Here is an 18,024-nt window from a genome sequence, read left to right as displayed (position 1 = left end):
CCCCTGCCCCTCCCCCAGCCTTGCCTGTGCCCCTCACTCCCAACCTGCAGCTCCTGGCTCCCCAGCCCTGCCAGTGTCCTGCACTCTGGACCTACAGCCTCTGCCCCCCCAGCCCTGCCCCACCCCAGCACGCGTACACTCACACTTACACTCACATACACTCTGTCTCTGTCTCTTACCTGGCAGCTTGCCAGAGCCCGCATGGGGAGCACATGACCCCTAAGAGCCAATCATGTTGCCCGCTGCTGCCACCCCTAGGCAGCCAGCCCCGGAGAGCAGAAAACTTGGACATTTGCTCTTATTTTAAAAACCCATCCAGACATAGCACAGGGAGCCAAAAAAGGGTGAAGTCCGGGAAAACCCGGATGTATGGTAACCCTAATTAAATACACATTTTTCTGGTTAAAAATAAAATTTGAAATTCACAGCCTATGTTAACGCCTAAACTTACTATAATAATTTAAATCTGTAATATAGAAGTAAGGTTCAGGAAGGACACCTTTGATGCCAGTGTTTTCTTTTTGTTTTAAAAAAAATGAATTCACTGTCCCCTGGAAGTCATCTGGAACCAGAGTTTGTTGAAAGTGATAAACCAGCTTTTGACAACCGCATTCTTTTTTTTTTTTTTTCCCCCGCCCCCCCGGGGGCGGAGAAAAATTTTTTTTTTTTTTTTTCCCCCGCCCCCCCGGGGGCGGAGAAAAATTTTTTTTTTTTTTTTTGCCCCCTGCCCTGCCGGTGCAGAGAGAATATTTTCTTTGTTTTCATTTATTCACTTGAATTCAGTTCAATGTCTGTTTCATCAAGAGCTGAGAAATCAAGTGGAGGCTGGACAAGTAGGAAAGCATGTTTTCCTCTTCCAGTACATGAATAAAGACTTGCTGGAAAGGCCAAGATATGGTTCTTCTAAAATCTTGAACAACATGCTAAGAAGAAAAGAAAGGCTTAGTTAGGTTTAGTGATTACAGTTGATACATTCTCTATTTAATAAACTTGGTTTAAATATCAATTTATGTTTCAGTAAACTTTTTTTTTCTTGCATATGCAGCATATGCATTTAGATTTATTTAATTAATTAAATAAACAATTTTAAATGATAGTTTTCTGCATTGTAACTGAATCTAATTTCCATCCAAAAGGAGCTCGACACAAATCACAAGTAAAAAAAAATGAATGAACAAGCAATATCATTTGCCATTTTCTAGTAGAATAAAACATAAAAAATTAATGAGTTGAGTAAATGTAAGTTAGAATACATGCTTGCTTAAATATGTATGAAGTGTATTCTGGTTATCAAGATGTAGCTCCAAGCTTTGTGTCAAGTCTTACATTTTGTTATAATGGCAACCATTTTTTGATGGTTGCCAACCAGTGAGAGTAAATCCTTTTTTAGGAAAATAACCAACTAAAAAATTACAAACACCAAATAAGACTAAATTTAATTAAACCAGGGTTTCTTGGGTGCTGATTTAAGTCATGCTTGATAAAAGTGAGTAAATTATGCTCTTAACTAGGTCAAGTGCAGTATAGAGTTTTTTAGGATGTTTTTGCTTGATTCTTGCCATATTGGGTAATGCAGCCAGCTTTAGCTTTTGCTTGCCACTTACCCAGCACATTTAGCAGCTGCTCTGCAAACAAAATGACTAAGGTGAAACCTGGTTTGAGCTGCTAGACCAGATTTTATTAAATTTGAGAAGTAAACCAATTTTAGGTGTTGTCAAATTGCTTTCACAGGTCTCCATTTGCACTGCAGGTTTTTGAGCTGTTACTGAGGCATTCTGCTTTCTTTGCCAAGCAGACAGTAGGTAGACGAAAGACAAATTAAAAAAACAAAAAACCAGGAGCTAAATTTAAAATGTGAAATGCGCACTTAAAATTTTACCACATGGGTGGTCAGATTTTGAAATACATTCAGCTCTTAAATTATCCTCTGCCTAGCAACCTAAATATGGACTTAAGAACTAAATTTTAGATATTGTTGTTGGAAATTCTTGGCCCAGGTTCTTAGTTAAAACAAAAGAAAAATTGTCTTGTATTGGACTTGTGGTATTTTGAGAATAACGCTACACAGTCAGAGGTTAGGAAAAGTCAAAAAGCATATGTTGCTGTTATTCTTTCCATTAGATTTCTAGATTCTGGCCTCTTCTTCAGTTCAAGAAAAATGTGTTATATATATCTTCCTCCATAGAGGGAAGATGTTATAGTCATGTGTTATGTAGATCTTCCTGCAAAACTATCTTTTCTACAAGACTGTTGGGTTTGACCATGTGCTTTCCTCCTGCACTCCTGATTTTCCTGCAAGTGGTGGCACAGACAGTAGCAGTTAAATCCTTTTGCTTTATCTATTTTAATCTGAGGGACTATGAAGAAAAGGAATTGGAGTGGGGAGGAGGGGATGGAATATGATTTTCCTTATTCCTTGATGTCTCCTACTAGGCTAACATCTCTGGGTTGGGGATCAGCTGCCAAGTCCCTTCCTTTTGTACTCCTCTCTTGCCACCTTCCTCTTCCATCATGGGTGAGCAAAGAGAGACTGAAAAATGATCCACCTAGGAGGAAGCCTTCTTAGGGTCACTGAAATGGAAACTCTGCCATGGTTGCTCCTCTCCTGTGGACATTTGCTTTTCCCTGGAAAAGGGGCTCAGCGTATAACCATCCTTACTGGGATCTTCACTTTCTTCACCACCCACAGCCCAGACTTCTTAGGAGTTGTCTTTGCAAGGAGTTTTCTTCAGCTCAACTTGACTAATCAAGCTTTTCAGGGTGAAGTCTAAAAGTCTTTCCGAGTTCCTCATCCAGTTCACTTCTGCGGGCGAAGCTCCAAGATCTTGTTGTGTTTTCATTAATTGGGATTTGAGTCACTTGGCAAAGAGTCCCATACCCACTTGGTCTCTCTGAGGGATGTTCCTTTCTGGTTCATCTTCAATTATGTATCTTGTGGCAAGGACTGCTGATATTTAGTCCCAAAAAATAAACGATCAGGTTGCAAACTTAGTTTTCAGCAAATGTAACATTCCCTTTTGAGATACTACAGTTAAATTCCAAGGTAATCATTGAGTAAACGCTGAACATTATTCTGTGAAGAGGAAACGTTGTCAAAGAAGTTATACTTTTTTGTTACCATTTAAAAGCTGATAGTGTTGTTTTTTTTTAGGTTGTTAATGCTGAGCCCATGCAGAAAAGCCAAGCATTATGCCCTCACAGCAGCCATCCTTCTGTTGCACAGCCCAACTGTTCTGTCCCACAAATGAACAGTGTTTGAATGCCAATTCAGAGACTACATCTTGGCTCCTGGTAGGGCACTGAATCGGTGAGAGCCAGAAAACCTGCAGGTAGCAGGAGGAGCTTGAAATCAAGGTTTCCTCCTCAACTCTGTGTCTGTTCTAAAATCAGTGGGAACAGGCCATTCTGGGAAGAGAGCTGTAGAGGGGCATTTTGTATCAGCGCTCCTGGGGCCTACTGGAGAGTTGCCTGTTTCTTGGTATTAGAGCTTGTGGGCTCGCGTTCGCTCTCGCTCTAACTCAAATGCGCACCAAGCCAAACTGATTAAGTAATGTCATGACTGCCATGAAACCTTTCGAATGGCAGATGATCAACCACTTATATAATGGTGTCAAGATTGTGGATCCAATTAGTAGCTTGACGAATGTCAGAAATTCTGCTGTTTGAATGACCAAATTGTCAGAGTTGAAATGAAACCACAATGCTGAACGGAGGGGTTTGGTGGTTAATGTGCTGCATACTCAAGTTTGCATGTGCATGCACCCTGGCCTAGCTATGGATCCTACAGTTGTACATCTGTACAGATCATCCCTGCACCTTTGTGAGCAGGGCTACTGCTAGCTTGAATACAAGTGCTCATTAATCCATCTCTTGGAATGTGTGCTTGCTAGTGTTTTTAATTTGCCTGAGAATTTACAGATAGGAATGAATAGGATTATTTTGGAGCATCTTGTACTTTAATGTTGTTCTAGCTTTCTCAAGATTCATTCCAGATATATAAGACTGCCACATGATCTGGGAATCCTTGAGACCTATGCTTACATGTAGGCAAACATGTTGTACTACATCACAGCCTTCTAAACATACAAAGGAGTAGAGTTTTCTTCATCTTATCCCTGGATAGTTTAGGATTGACCTGTGAAGTGTATTTGCTGTAGTTTTGTCCTGTTGTCTTTTAAAAACCTGAAAGTTAGAGCCTAGCTCCCTTGGGAACCTGCTTCATGCTTAAACATAAAAAAGATTTATGTACAGTGACTGCTGCAACCTTAGTTCAAATGCCAATGCTTCCTATATGCTGAAGTCTCAACCTTATAGTTTCAGTATTGCTGTTTGCTTTTTCATTTAAGATTTTACCAAAGGAAAAACATCTTTAGCACGATTCAGCTATTTCTAATTAATTAATGCCAGCATGATGTCCTCACAAAGAACAAACCTGTCTTTCCCCCCCGCCCTTCTTAATCTAACTAAAACCTCTTGTTTTATCGGCAGCTGTGCAGCAGGGAGGAAACCTACAGGCAGTCTTTTGGGCCAGAGAATACAGCATTGCAGGATTCTCAGCTGCTCCCGAGGCTCTCTCTAAACTCAGCAGTCAGTGCTCTACATGAGCAACTGATTGGTAGATCAGAGTACCCAAAGGAGAGGTCACTTCCATTTAACAGCAAGTGCAGTGGTGCTGGTGAATATGCAGTCTGGAAGGCAAATAAGTAGATGGAAGTATACTTTAAGGAGGAATGTCTCCTGAATGGCACTTCAGCCTACACAGCTTGAAATGAAGGGATGATGCAGTGATACTTTTACAAACTGTGTTATAAAAGTACTCATCCAAGATGCCAAAATGGGGTGTGAAAAATTGGAACTATGACCTGCCTTCTCCAATTGTCTTCTCATCCTTGACTCTTTTTTTTAGTGGGTATCATGCTGCCATATTTTTTTTTTTCACTTTGGGTATTGTACCTTCTTAAACAGTAGTGGCACTGTCTTAAACATCATCCACTCATGGGCCCTAAATTAAATGTTGTTTGCAGTGGAATTTGGAGACCCTCACTATGACCTACTCTTTACCTTCTTTTATGCTTGGACCAGCAGTGAAATGCTTAAATGGCAACGCTTATTAGCATCAGGCCCCTCAGTTAGCTTTTTGCTGAGGGGCAAAGAAGCAGCTCTTCCCATTCAGAGCATGTTGCTTCAGGTTCTTTGGACTTCAGGCAGTCATTATTATATTTAACTAAATTCCATTTGTATTTAGCAGAGTTAAAGACCATCTTTAAAAAGAAAAAAAAAACAGATGCTGAAGCATGCGACTGTAGTTTTCAGAGAGAGAGAATGTCATACTCCTGGGTTACTCCCTCACCTCAAACCCATATTTCTCTTCTGAAGCCTTAGATGTGTTGAAATTGCAGTCAGGAACCGTTCTGAAAAGCGGAGCGAATAATTTGTGATAAATAACATACCAAATTATTGCAAATCATTTGTTTTGACAAGCTGCCTGAAAACATATCTTGACACTTCTAATACAATTTACTGTACGGCTTCCTGTTTCAAAAGCTTACTTCTCAGAATTTACTTAGTCTCATCATAAATCAGGTGATATTGTTTCTGTTCGTTGATTGGATCAATGTAACTGCTATAACCAGGTGTATAATGGTTAAGGTCCAGAAAATGCAGTTAAAACTAGCTTATGTGAATACTTGCTGTAATAGAATTCTAATGTTTGAGAGAGGCAATAGCCAAAAAGAGAGCAAGTATCATTGTGACAGGTGAGCTGGAAAATTAAAATAATTTTGCTTTCTGTTGTAGGAAGGTGCTGCAGAAGAGAAGCAGGAATTAGGGCAAGATTTGAAGGAGAGGGGAGGTACCTATCATTTGAAACTTAGGAACTGTTTCAAGCATTTTACATGAAAAAGAAGGTGAATCAGAATGGACCTGAAGGGGCATCTAGTCCAGCCACCAAATACAGAGGATGGTTTCCAAATCCATCAGTTTCTGGCTTCTGGGCCAAGAGAGGTAGTTAGCCATGTTAGTCTGAAGTCAGGCAGAGAAGGCAGAGTAGATATGCACCTTTATAGACTAACTAAATCAGTGATTTATAGCATATGTTATCAGATGCTGTGAAGGGACTTCAGGAAGCAGAGCTGCTAAATAGAAAGCAGTGATTGGAATACAGAGGCTAGAGAAGGGGGACGAAAAAGCAGAGCACTGCGGAGAGAGGCAAGGTGGTTGAGGGGGAAAAATACATTTCATCTGTGCCGCTCTGTTGAACAAATTCATTGTTCTTCTGGCCCCATGATTCTTGCATGCCTTTCCACCATTGTGCTTCAGTGGGTGGGATGGAGGATGCCCTTAGCCTTGCCTAGCCTATAGCGTGGTGATCAGGGCTATTTTCTGTAAAGTGAGAGATGCAGATTGAAACTCCCCTAGGCTATACAGGACCCAGAGCCACTTCCTGGGAACCATGGGCAGTTGGTGCCTCCTGAGTCTGGGGGGGGCACCTGCAGAAGCCAGCGGGAACACAGCTGGCAAGTACCCGCGGATGCTGTTGACAGTGGGAACGGAGCTGGCAAGCACCTGCAGATGCCGGGAACAGCCCTGTTAGGGAGAGCACATGTGTTCCCCCACCCCGGTGCCTTCCTGCCAGTCACCTATGCTAAGATCCAAGGCCTACCTGCTAGATTGAGTGTGTAAAGCTGGGCAAAAGATGCAAAGCTGAGGGGGGTAGTTGGAAATTAAGGGAACCATTAGGTGACGGGAAATGAGATCACAAATTATCTGAAATAATAACGTGAGTTTTCAAAAGAGTGGGTGGGACAGGAAAAATGAGTCTGAAAGTGAGATGAGAGCTTAATTACATCACTAAACTGGTCTCTCTTGGGACTGGGCCACTTTTTTTTGCGTTTCATATATATATGAAATGATGCCATAAAGTCTCACCTCCCTTGTGATTATATATAAAGATTTTCTTTATAATCATAGGTTTAAAAAAAAAATTCCTTGCATCTGATAGGCTTGTGTTGGGGCAGTGAGTGGCAGTTTTTGGCATACGTTTCAACTAATAGAACTGCTGATGTTCTTAGCATAGATGCCAACTAATAGAAATGTTCTGTAAGTACTGTATGTTACTTCACTTTTGAGGTACATAGTTACTTCTGTATTGTATCAGCAAAGAAGAGCCATAACTAAACGATGGTGGGGAGCCCCAGAGGAATCACAAGAGGCATTGCATTTGAGTTGCATGCAATCCTGTGGAGGAATAAACTGTTTTTCCCTTCAGTCAGCTAGGGCTTCCTCCTTGGTCTATAGAGTTGCCACAGTCTGTGGGGATGCTAGTTTGAGCAGCCCTTGTGTTGGGACATGACTATAATGTCCTTTTTCATTTTCCAGGGGTTCTGAATATAGCTAAGTATGCTTTTTTCTTGAATCCCTTACCTTCAGACAAGAAAATGTATGATTTTGTGATAACAAAAATAAAAAAATAATGAAATTGTCTTTTGTCTATTGATAAGTTCAGTGGGTTTTTAACACAAAGGGCTGCCTTATTTTTGAGGTAAGGTTCTGCTTCCCTGGAGTTGAACATGCAGCTCCTGGAAAGGTTATTAGTATAATATGCTTATTGTTTTAATTGCAAAAGAATTTTAAGGCCCAGTTTGTTAAATCATGGCCTTTTAAAGTCACTCATTTAGGTTCTTGTAAATCGTAATCACTAAATTAGAAGTGCTGCCCTCAAAGCTCTAGGGTTAGCCTTCAAAGGACTCCCTGGTCTCTCTTCTAATATTTCAAGTGAAATGAAGACGGGAAGTAGTTGTTTGATATGCAAGAGTTGTTCTATATTGTGAATGCTAGCTGCATTCTGATGTCTATCAATGGTGATGAAGAACAATGAATGCAACACTGCGGTATTGCTGTTCAAGCGGAGCAGTCTGTAAAAAAGTGATGGTTGTGACAATGGCTGGTACAGTTTACCAGAGCTGGTAGCCAACAGCCATTAAAACAAGCACAGAGCAGTAAATAAGGTCTTGGTTCGGTCTCCGAAGAAGTGAATTTGAAATGTAATGTGTCAGCTTCTCACATATGCCCCCTTCTCCTTCATATTCCTTGTTGACATTTTAAATATTCACTATCTTTCAAATAAAACTGTTCCATCATCCAGAACTTCTTTTTTATCAGCACTATCTTTCCGGAAAGACTCTATTTAATATGGGCAAACGTACCTTTTTCTTTTCCTGCCTTTAAAGCACCCTCCTTTTTTATTGTTTTATTTGAACACAATTAGTGGGAGGTGTTGGTCCAGCTGGCTCAGGTATTTCAGCTATGAAGCAACTCTTTGGACTTACATGTGGGATGTTCATATATTTTTTGTAATTCAATGCTTTCAAACAGTCTGTTGGCTTCCTGTGGGGTGGTGGTTATTTTTAAACAACAGCACACTATGTATTTATTGAAATAGTACAGCAAAAATACCAGAGTGTGCCATCATATTCTGGGTTCTGATTGGCTGGTCATATCTTCCACTATTTATCTCTTATTTCTATTCATGTCATATAATAGGAGTAGTCACTGGAGCAGGACAACATTGTGGCAGCATAGTGGCATATTGTTTGAAAGCAGTTGGAAATGGAAGACAAGGCTTCCTTTTGAATTGTGGCAATTATCTGCAAATAAAAATGGGAAACACTGCAAGAATGAGCACTAAAGAACTTACTAGTGCTTTAATTCTGTTTTATTATATGTATGTGTATTTTTTTTAAGAAACTGTACAGATATTGTATTATCTGCCTAATATATTGTTTTTAAGATACATCTGCTGAAGTTTTGATAAATTTATTGTTCACTGAGTGTGGAAACAACTCTATGTAGTGCCAAAACAAAAAAATACTCAATACCCTATGTGTAATGCAATAACAACAGAATTACAATTGCCTTGTATAAAGTATCTGGTAATGAAGGCAGATAATGGAGTTCTTTACAAAAGCAGATGCTAACTGGCTCCCGATGCTAGGCAAAGAACTGAAAAGTGATACCAGCTGGAGGAAAAAAAGACAGCTGAAAAATACATTACAAAGAAGATGCTGTAGATGCATGTTTGCTTAAGCAGTAAATACTTTTATAAAATAATCTTATGCAATTCTTATTAAGAGGCAAACTGAGAATATCGTTAGAATGTTCTAGGAAATCGGCTGGAAACTCAAAGGATGTTTCTATGCAGATTGGAAGAGTAACATAATGACAGCACTGGGAATAGTGCATTAGCATTTACACTGCAGTCATGTACCAGTGAGGACAACCCTTGGAAGACTGTTTTAAGTAATAGTAAGAGGTAGGGCTTACCATTACAATCAATATTTTGTATTATCCAAAGTAGTAATAATGTACTCTGCTGAGCTCAGCATTGCTTTTAAAAAATAAAACAAAAGAATATGTGCGTGTGTGCATGCGCATATGTGCGCACATGCGCACGTGTAGACACACAGACGCAAACTGTATCAACTGCAGCAGCGCATGATGAATGTACGCTCGCCCTGAGCTAGGGAGGGGCATTCAGCACATGAATTGCACTCTGTATTTCCTCCCAGTTTTTGTAATCTTTCATCATTTTACTCCTCTAGTCTCCTCAGCAGGGACACTGTTTCAAATGATTGCTTCCTAAATGGGCATGGTAATTTCATGAAGAGCACATTCTCTGTAGAGGAGGTTTCTCTGTGTACATGGGCTTTTTGCACAGCAACAGAGGAGAAAAAAGAAATGGTCCCTTTACCACATCAACTTTTTAACACTTTTTCCTCTTTAACATTGGTCTGTTGACAGTTCCAGTCTTTCTTACCTTGTGAATATGTAATTTTTTAATCAAACAGCTCTAGCAAGGAAGCCTAAGACCCTAAAACAGCCAATTGACTGCTGTCAAGGGATCTCACTGAATTAGGCAGATCAGAGGCTTGACATGGGAGTTCCTATATCCCAGATGAATGCCACCATAACGACTGTTAGGCTGCTTTGGGGTGTTACATGTGCTCCTTGCCTTCCTTTCTTTACCCTGCATCCTAGCTGCATGCCTTAACTGCTGAACGACTGACTATTCAGGTTGGGAGCCCTCCCCCTCTACAAGAACATCAGAAGTCTTGTTTTCAGCCCAGCGAGGAACAGGGACATTTTTGGAATCTAAAGTTTTCATGGGACAGCAAAACCCTCCCCCCCAGATCAGAGTAAAATACAAGGCTGCACATGGAATTGATTGTCCCTAATGCTATACTCTGGACATTGGTTTGATCAAACAGTCATCATGCTTCCTGTAACAGTGCCTCATCTAATATCAGGCTTGAAAAAGAAAGTTTTGCTGGATCTTCCTGACAAGAAGTGAGTTTTGATGCGGTCCCTAAAGAGATGCTGTACAGTGTTCTCTGCATGTGTGCGTGTGCTCTCATTGTCCCTTAGCTGCCGCTCTAGGCGACTAGTTGGGAGTAGCTTAAGAAGTATGCTTGTACAGTTCTGTTTTGCTTTTAGCAAATGAAAAGCAGATGTGTTTGGCATACCAAATGAGTAGTAGAATGAACTGTACCAGAGAGCAGTAACGGGTCAAGAACACCTTTCCAGAGCACTGAGTTTTCCCTTTACCTGGATGACTGGAATCTATGGGAGGCCTCTGGGTGCAGACCTGTATTTAAGGGGTGTAGGTTGTAGCCGTGTTGGTCTAAGGACATAGGTAGGAAAGGTTCTTTGGGTGAATCTGCTACCTTTTATTAGACCAACTTAAATAGTTGGAAAACAATTATTAAGCAAGCTTTTGGGTTCAAAAACCCTTCGTCACGTTGACAAAGGGTTTTTGAACCTGAAAGCTTGCTTATTAAAAAGAAAGACTACCAGTTCCCAATGGCGCCTAGCAAAGCACATCCCAAGTCGCTTGTAAATGTACTGCATCAGTTGATATTAAAACTAAAAATATAGCTTGATGCTGTGTTACTGCTCAGTGCAACTATGCAAATCTGGAAGTATGACTTGTAATAAAAAATGTGTCCATATTCTTTATGGTATTTTGACTTTTATAGAGAAGCTTTGTGGAGGTCTGCTCTCTTTCTTTTACATTAAGAGCCAAAACCTGACTATTGGATCTGTCCCCCTATTCAGACTGACCTGACAAGCAATCAAATGTTACACAGAGGTTGGGGGTTCACTGGGTGACCTACAGCTGGCATAACTAGCTCTTTTTGTGCATTGATTTGTCTGTTGTGAGATGATGGAAAGTTCAGCATGTGTGACTGCGGTTCCCAGCTAGCAGAGTAGTCCTGAGAGGGCCACACTGGAGCAGACCTTTTGCTGATTCAGCCCATGCTAGGGTGTCTTTTGACACTTTCAGAAGATCTGGGAAACTGAAAATTGCACTAGCACATTTGACTTCTTTCTGAGTCCTCACAGATTGTAGCTCAACCAGACTGGAATCTGATCTGGTCTGTAGGCTGTCTTTTGTTCTTCTGTCTGGAAAACAGGTTTTCAGCATTGTAATTCCATGGATGGAGATAATTTATAGAAATCTGGATTGCCAATTTCTGTTTGTTTGTTGGTTGATGGTTGTTTTTTTGTGGGGGGAGTTAATCTGAGATCAGTAAAATGAGATGAAGTGGATTTGTCTGTCCTGTTACCACCTAGTTTTGGTACTGAATCCACAATGAAGTTTGGAGTGATGGAGTGGTCATAGGCATGATGAACCTAGATTTTGAAACCTAGTTTGTGCTTTTGGCAGAACCCATATCTAACTGAGCGGGATCCAGTGAATCTGAATGAGAAAGAACGAGTTTCAGAATCTGAGAAGTTATTTGGAGAGGTTACTGTGGAGGAGAGCATGGCTCACCCTGTCAGTGTTGGTAGTGCCGACCAGATGCAACAGAAGAGGCTCACCATGTGCTAGGCTACTAAGTTGAAAAAGACTGGGGGGAAATGCTATAACATGGGTGCAGAACTGAGTGTAGCACAGCAGGATTTAGAACTCTTTTGCCTCTAGAAACCAGGGCTTTGCTAAGTTTCCCATTTAAACTCAGGTTTTTGAGGCAGGGTTAAAATTGAAAGCTACAGAACTGTTTAAACAATAGTGATAGTCATATGATACCTTTTTCCCCTGGTTTCATATTGATGATGACTTGGTCAAGCACATATCCAGGGCAGGAGCTGCCCACCAGTTGTCCATATTCAAGTTAAGTTATTCTGACCATGTAGGCATTGAAAAATCCAAACATTTCACCCTTTAGTTCAAATTTACTTCGTAGGCTTGAAGGGAGATTGAGTTGGCTAAAGTCAGCAAGAGTTCAGTGAAGCTTCTTAAGATCTACAGAGCTAAATACTGAAGTCACGTCATTAGTGTAACATCCTTTGTGGGCTAGGTGGTGGAGTCAGAGAGGGAACTTGGACCCGGATGAGTTGGATGGTTCCTTGCTGAGCCCAATACACCTGACACTGTGATCTCCTTTTAAGGCCAATCTGCTAAAGAGAACTGGCAGTCGCCAATGCCATCTAACCTCTTCGCTGAGTTTTTAATTGGCTCTTGTTTTCATATTTACTTAACTGCCTGCAGTATCCCAAAGACAGCATTTTTCATGCTTCAAATGCATTACAGAAAATCAGCTGAACAGATATGAATAATAGATGTAAACAGAAGGAAGCATTTGCTTAACTCTAGGTCTGCCACCTAATAACTGAAGTACTGAGCCATTTTTTCCGAAGTTAACTCTTACTGGTTCTCACCCTCTCTCTCTAGGAAAGCAGACAGTGGCTTTAGACAGCTCAGTCATCAGCACTTAACTGACAGTTACAGCTCTTTGAAGTTTTGCTAATTTTATAATGGTGGTTAAAGTGCACTAATTTCAATCTGTAAATATAGGTGGGTAATAATTATGCATTTTTTGTATGATTGGACATGGGGCTAGGGAATCAGTGAAGCTACTGGAAGCTGAGTGTTAATTGCAGGGATCAAGCTCTTGCGGCTCTATGCTAAATGCTTTTTCAGCTATTTTTATTCACTTTTTTTATTTTGTAGTCTCTCACCTGTCTCAGATCTTCCCCCTCCCTGTTGCCTTGGAAACATCCACTAGTAGCAGTTAAATTGTACTGCTAACATACATTTTCCTGTAGTAGAATGGTAATAGCTAATATTGACCTAGATGCTAGTGCTGACTCAGGGATACAGTCGTACATATAATATCTTTCCTTGCTCCTCTTAATGTATAATGCATCAGTCTTTCACCTTGGGCTGCTTGGTAAAGGTGATATCCAGTCACAGTTAAGTATTTCTGTTTGCTCTTTAATGCCTTTCCCTACTGAAATGTTGGATTTGGCTGATATGAGAAACTATCTTTTGAATAGTTTGAAACCCAATATCAAGGGACAGCAAGGAACATGAAACTTTTGGTGACTGACCTTTACGTGTAGGAACTGGAAATTTGTTTCCTGGAGTGAGAAGACCTGTACATAAATAGAAATGTTTGCTGTCAGCACATTTGTTTATTCAAATCTAACTGTAGAGATCCCATAACTTTAAAAAGCTATAGCATTCTGCACTATGAATGAGAAAACGGTTGATGCAAAAGAAATAACTGTTAATTTAAAGATTTTAAAAAGTGATTTAGTTCAAATGCACCCGTAATGAATATCTGTCTTGGGAATGCCACATGGTAATGTCGTCTCCTGGAGTGTACTATAGCTGTATGCCTGAAACATTAGCACAGAAACAGGAATCATAACTGCAGAAAGATAAGGATTGAAAGTCATCCTTCAAGGCATTACAGTAAGGGCATTTACTTTGAAAGCATTTTCCCTTCTATTTGTCTACAATGCTTAATAATTCAAGTCTGTTTATTTCAGTTTTCTGAATCTGACAAGATGACATCCAGATCTATATCTCTACTGTTGAACTGTTCTTTTAAAAAAAAAACACCTTAGTATTAGAAGGAATGCAATGTATACAAGTATGTTGGGATCTCAGCCATTTAATATAATCAATGTTGTTTCTGAATCCATATGGTATATAAATAATACCTCATTTCAGAAGCAGTATCATAATGCCTGCACAATATGAGGACTCCGGATGGATCATTTACAATAAGGATTGAACCTAGGATATTTATATGTAACAGGCCAGGCATGTTCTATAGCTCAGAGACTATAGCAGACTCATCAATTTCTAGATATAGATTATACATAGGAGGGGGTGGAGGGGAAGAAAAGAGTATAATCCTGGATCTCATGGCAAATTTTATTTAAGACCTATTCTGGGATTACCCCAGATGTCATAGACTAAATGAGCCAATGATTTTGAGAAGTGATGATGTGTAGCATATCTCTGTGTATTCTTAGATAATTTATTTTGTATCTATTTACCCTTCTGTAGAGAAAATCAGGCAAAGATATGCTGATCTGCCAGGAGAATTGCACATTATCGAGCTTGAAAAAGATAAGAATGGGCTTGGACTCAGCCTTGCTGGTAACAAGGACAGGTCTCGTATGAGCATCTTTGTGGTTGGCATCAATCCCAGTGGCCCAGCAGGGAGAGATGGAAGAATGCATATTGGTGATGAACTTTTAGAGGTAAGTATTTTCTCTGACTATAAAATGGGTTGGTATGGAGAGAGGGGAGCCCAGGATCCTGTGGGTTAGACCTTAAATGAACATTTGGGGCCAGTGCCTAGAATTTTATTAGCTCATGACAAGTGAAGAGAACTGCCCTTTGAGTGGGCCAAGTATGTTTCCAAAGAAACAAAAATCACAGACTACTGAAAATTGGGTGTCTGGTCAGGGAGGTCTTTGCTGATAACTATGTGCACAAACTGTGCTTTGCAAGACACCCCTGAAAGAGGAGGAAGAAATAGTAACTTCCTCTTTATGCTGTTTGTCAGGTAAATGTATGCTTTCCACATAAAATAAGGTCCATTTTGCCTTTTGTGGTTAACAACCATTCCCCCAGTTCTCTGGCTAAAAACAAAATACAGTGCTATGTTGTTGTCCATTTTGATCAGTTATCATTTAAAATTGCCACTTTTTTCCATAGTCGTATTGAACACCAGTTATCCCACAAAACAGGAACTTTTACCAAAAATGCACTGTTTCATCTTTGCGCTCTCCTCTTCACCAACACTTTTTTTCCACTTTGCACCATCCCATTTGATGTTTGACTGCCGAAGAGCAGCACTGATTGCCGAAGTGTTCTGTTCTTCCTGCAACATTTCCGACATCATGACTGCTCCACAGGCTTGAAAAATCATTCAACCCTGTGGATTTTTCCCTTGTCACTGAAGAGCAGGTGTGGGTTAACCTCATGAACTCAATGAGAAGTCATTTTATACTTTCAACAACTTTCTGGGGCGCTTGGGTGCTAAGTAGTGTATTTTCTAACTTTTCTTAGCCTGAAAAAGAGGACTAACTTCCAGGGAATGTCTTGAGCCCATGGATTATCTAAAGCTAAATTGTATCTCTGTCTCTTATGAAAGTGTAGCAGGTAAATTGCCCTTTCCTCCACGTTAATGTTGTTTTACTTGCTAAGAATGAAAGATCAATTGAACTAGTACATCTTAAGCATGTACCACTTCAAACATAGGGACATACAAATAGAGCAGGTATTTGACTGGTGATAAGTGGTCAAGATAATTTTGGGTATAATCAGAATGAATCTTATAGGACCTTTGTTCAATCAGCAAGAGGTAGAGATATTCCAGTATCTTCCAAATTATTCCCTGAATCACATAATGTCTTTAATCAGTGGTAGGGCTGCCCATGAGGGATGAAACAAGTCTGGTGAATTTTGTAAATATTTTTTATTTTTAAACTTTCGTGTGTGTTTTTTCTTTTTTGGGGAAGGGTGGGGTGAGGGGAGAATCTGTATGTCAATGACTGCATGTATGAGAGGTTTAAAATACTCAGGGTAGCCCTAATTCTACACCCAATGAAGTCAGAGAGAACTCCCATTTCCTACAGTACAAGAAAGCCATTACTTGCAGTTTCTGAAATGTCACCCTACAAATGAACAAGCTGTGTCTACTGAGCAGTAAGCGATTGCCACCTTTCATTTATCTTTAGGATCAAATGAAACATAAGCCACTATTGGCCAAAATTTACGCTCTGAATTACTTGTGTGAAATGATATAGTTGTCTTATTCTAGTTCCAGATGAGCCAATAGTCATTGCACCAGTGCATCTTGAATAACAAAACGAGTCAATCGTGCATTGATCTGTTTGTGTTCATACAGACTCCCAATTATTCAAAGCAGTTGATGAGGCTTAAGCTATTGGCCTTTTTTAAAAGACCTTCATGTTGTGTATATGTATTTGAAGTAAACATGCATTGAAATGGCACTAACAGACCACCTTATTAAAAGTTTCAGGAGTATAAACGTTAGAAGTCCTCATGCTATGAGGTGTAAACTGATGACTACCACACGTGGCATGGACCTACGTAGCTGATATGGTGTGACTTTTGTTGCACACACAAAACCCTATGTTTAAAAGAACCAACACCCTTAAGTTTGTAAACTCAAGGACTACAAATTCCAGGAAGCCAAAATTAAAATGGCCTTTGTAACAGCAGTGTAGCTCCCTTGTGTATATGCGTTAGACAGTCTTTAATTAAATGGTCTCTTACTATTTTTTCCTGTAGGATCTCTGTCTCATTCAGTGGGCATAATAGACAGTGCTTAATTAATGAACAGGTTATTCAGAATTTTGTCTTATCCTTATTATATGTGTGTGGTTTAGGCCTACTTACCACCTGCTGTTCCAGATTTCTTCTGATAGAATTTCCTCATGATGGTACTTATCATTGTCATTTCCAAGGGCTTCACAAACATAATTGAGGCATAGACTGTCTGTGATTTCCCACACTGGGTGTTTATTTGCAGCAACTCTCTACTCTTAAGTAACTTGTGACCATTATCTCCATTCCATGATACAAAATTGTACAGGACTTAGGAAGTGCACTTAAAACATGTATATCATCCTTCATCTTGCCTGCCCATGATAACATCTCAACTGCAAACTTATATGATAAATACAACTTCCTAAATAATTTCAAACTTCTGCAAATATCCGTTTTGTGTCCTTAAAACAAAAATAAAACGAAAACAAAACTGTGAAAGCACAGACAAGATGTGGCATTTTGTGTCTTTTCACTGTCAAGTTCATGGAAATTCAAACTGAAGAAAACAGGGAACCAGACTTAAGACGTTTTCCCCCGTAGCTCTTACTCTTTCTCCTTTGAGCAATGTCCCAGTATTCCCAAAGCACACACTCACTCGTTCACCCTTTGAATTATACTGAGTGGGATCTACCTTCACCTGTCCTGCAGTCAAGTATTTGGCTTGCTATTCTAAAACATCATCATATTTCCCAAATTTTATAACCTTTTAACCTTTAAGCACCAAATGTAATTTAAGGGTGTGGACAGATACAACACTTAAACCTCTAGTGTCCAGACTTACAAATCAGTTTAGAATGGTTTCAACTGGTTCTCTGTGAGCTAGGTCATTGTTATGTGCAGACACCCAACTTTCCATGACTAGTGTGGGTTAGTCCTCCAGGCATCCTACACCGCAGTACTTCTCAACCCAACCCAACCTTTACAGGGCAACTGGCTCCTCTGATAGCTCTCAACCTCTGTTGCCGGCACTTGATTGCAGAAATCCCTGGGTTGGGGCACTGGGAGCAGTTGTCTGCCACTTTTAAAGAACTGGTCAAATTCTTTCCTTTGGTGGCATTGGGCCAGGGTTTTATGTATGCCAGGCTCATTTGGAGTGGGAGGTGGCCGTGGGGATGGGGGGTGTGCCTGGGGGCTTGGGGGGCGCTGCCCAAGGATTCCACTGCCATCAATGGAAGGAAACTGGCCAGCTTTTTTAAGCCAGCAGAGCCCCCAGCTACCAGGCACACACAAGCAGGCATCCAGGCAGCTTCCCCAACCGGACTACCCCCTCCACCCTTGCTCCTACCCTACCTGCCTGGTATACAGTTTCCATTAATTGCAGTAAATTAACATGATATTTTTGAAAAGCAAGACTGACTTTTTCA

General features: G+C 40.3%; 1 protein-coding gene across 1 annotated transcript in view; it reads left to right on the top strand.

Moving 5' to 3' along the window:
- Positions 1-18,024, top strand: part of PATJ (PATJ, crumbs cell polarity complex component) — a 288,426-nt gene that overhangs the window by 150,146 nt on the left and 120,256 nt on the right. Inside the window, exon 29 of the mRNA XM_019501199.1 lies at positions 14,363-14,559. Within this exon, the coding sequence (XP_019356744.1) occupies positions 14,363-14,559 (197 nt within the window). The remainder of the gene's footprint in view (positions 1-14,362; positions 14,560-18,024) is intronic.

Source organism: Gavialis gangeticus, unplaced genomic scaffold (assembly GCF_001723915.1).
Source record: "Gavialis gangeticus isolate Ggan-Ray unplaced genomic scaffold, GavGan_comp1, whole genome shotgun sequence".
Classification (NCBI taxonomy): domain Eukaryota; kingdom Metazoa; phylum Chordata; order Crocodylia; family Gavialidae; genus Gavialis; species Gavialis gangeticus.
This window is presented reverse-complemented; position numbering and strand designations above follow the sequence as displayed.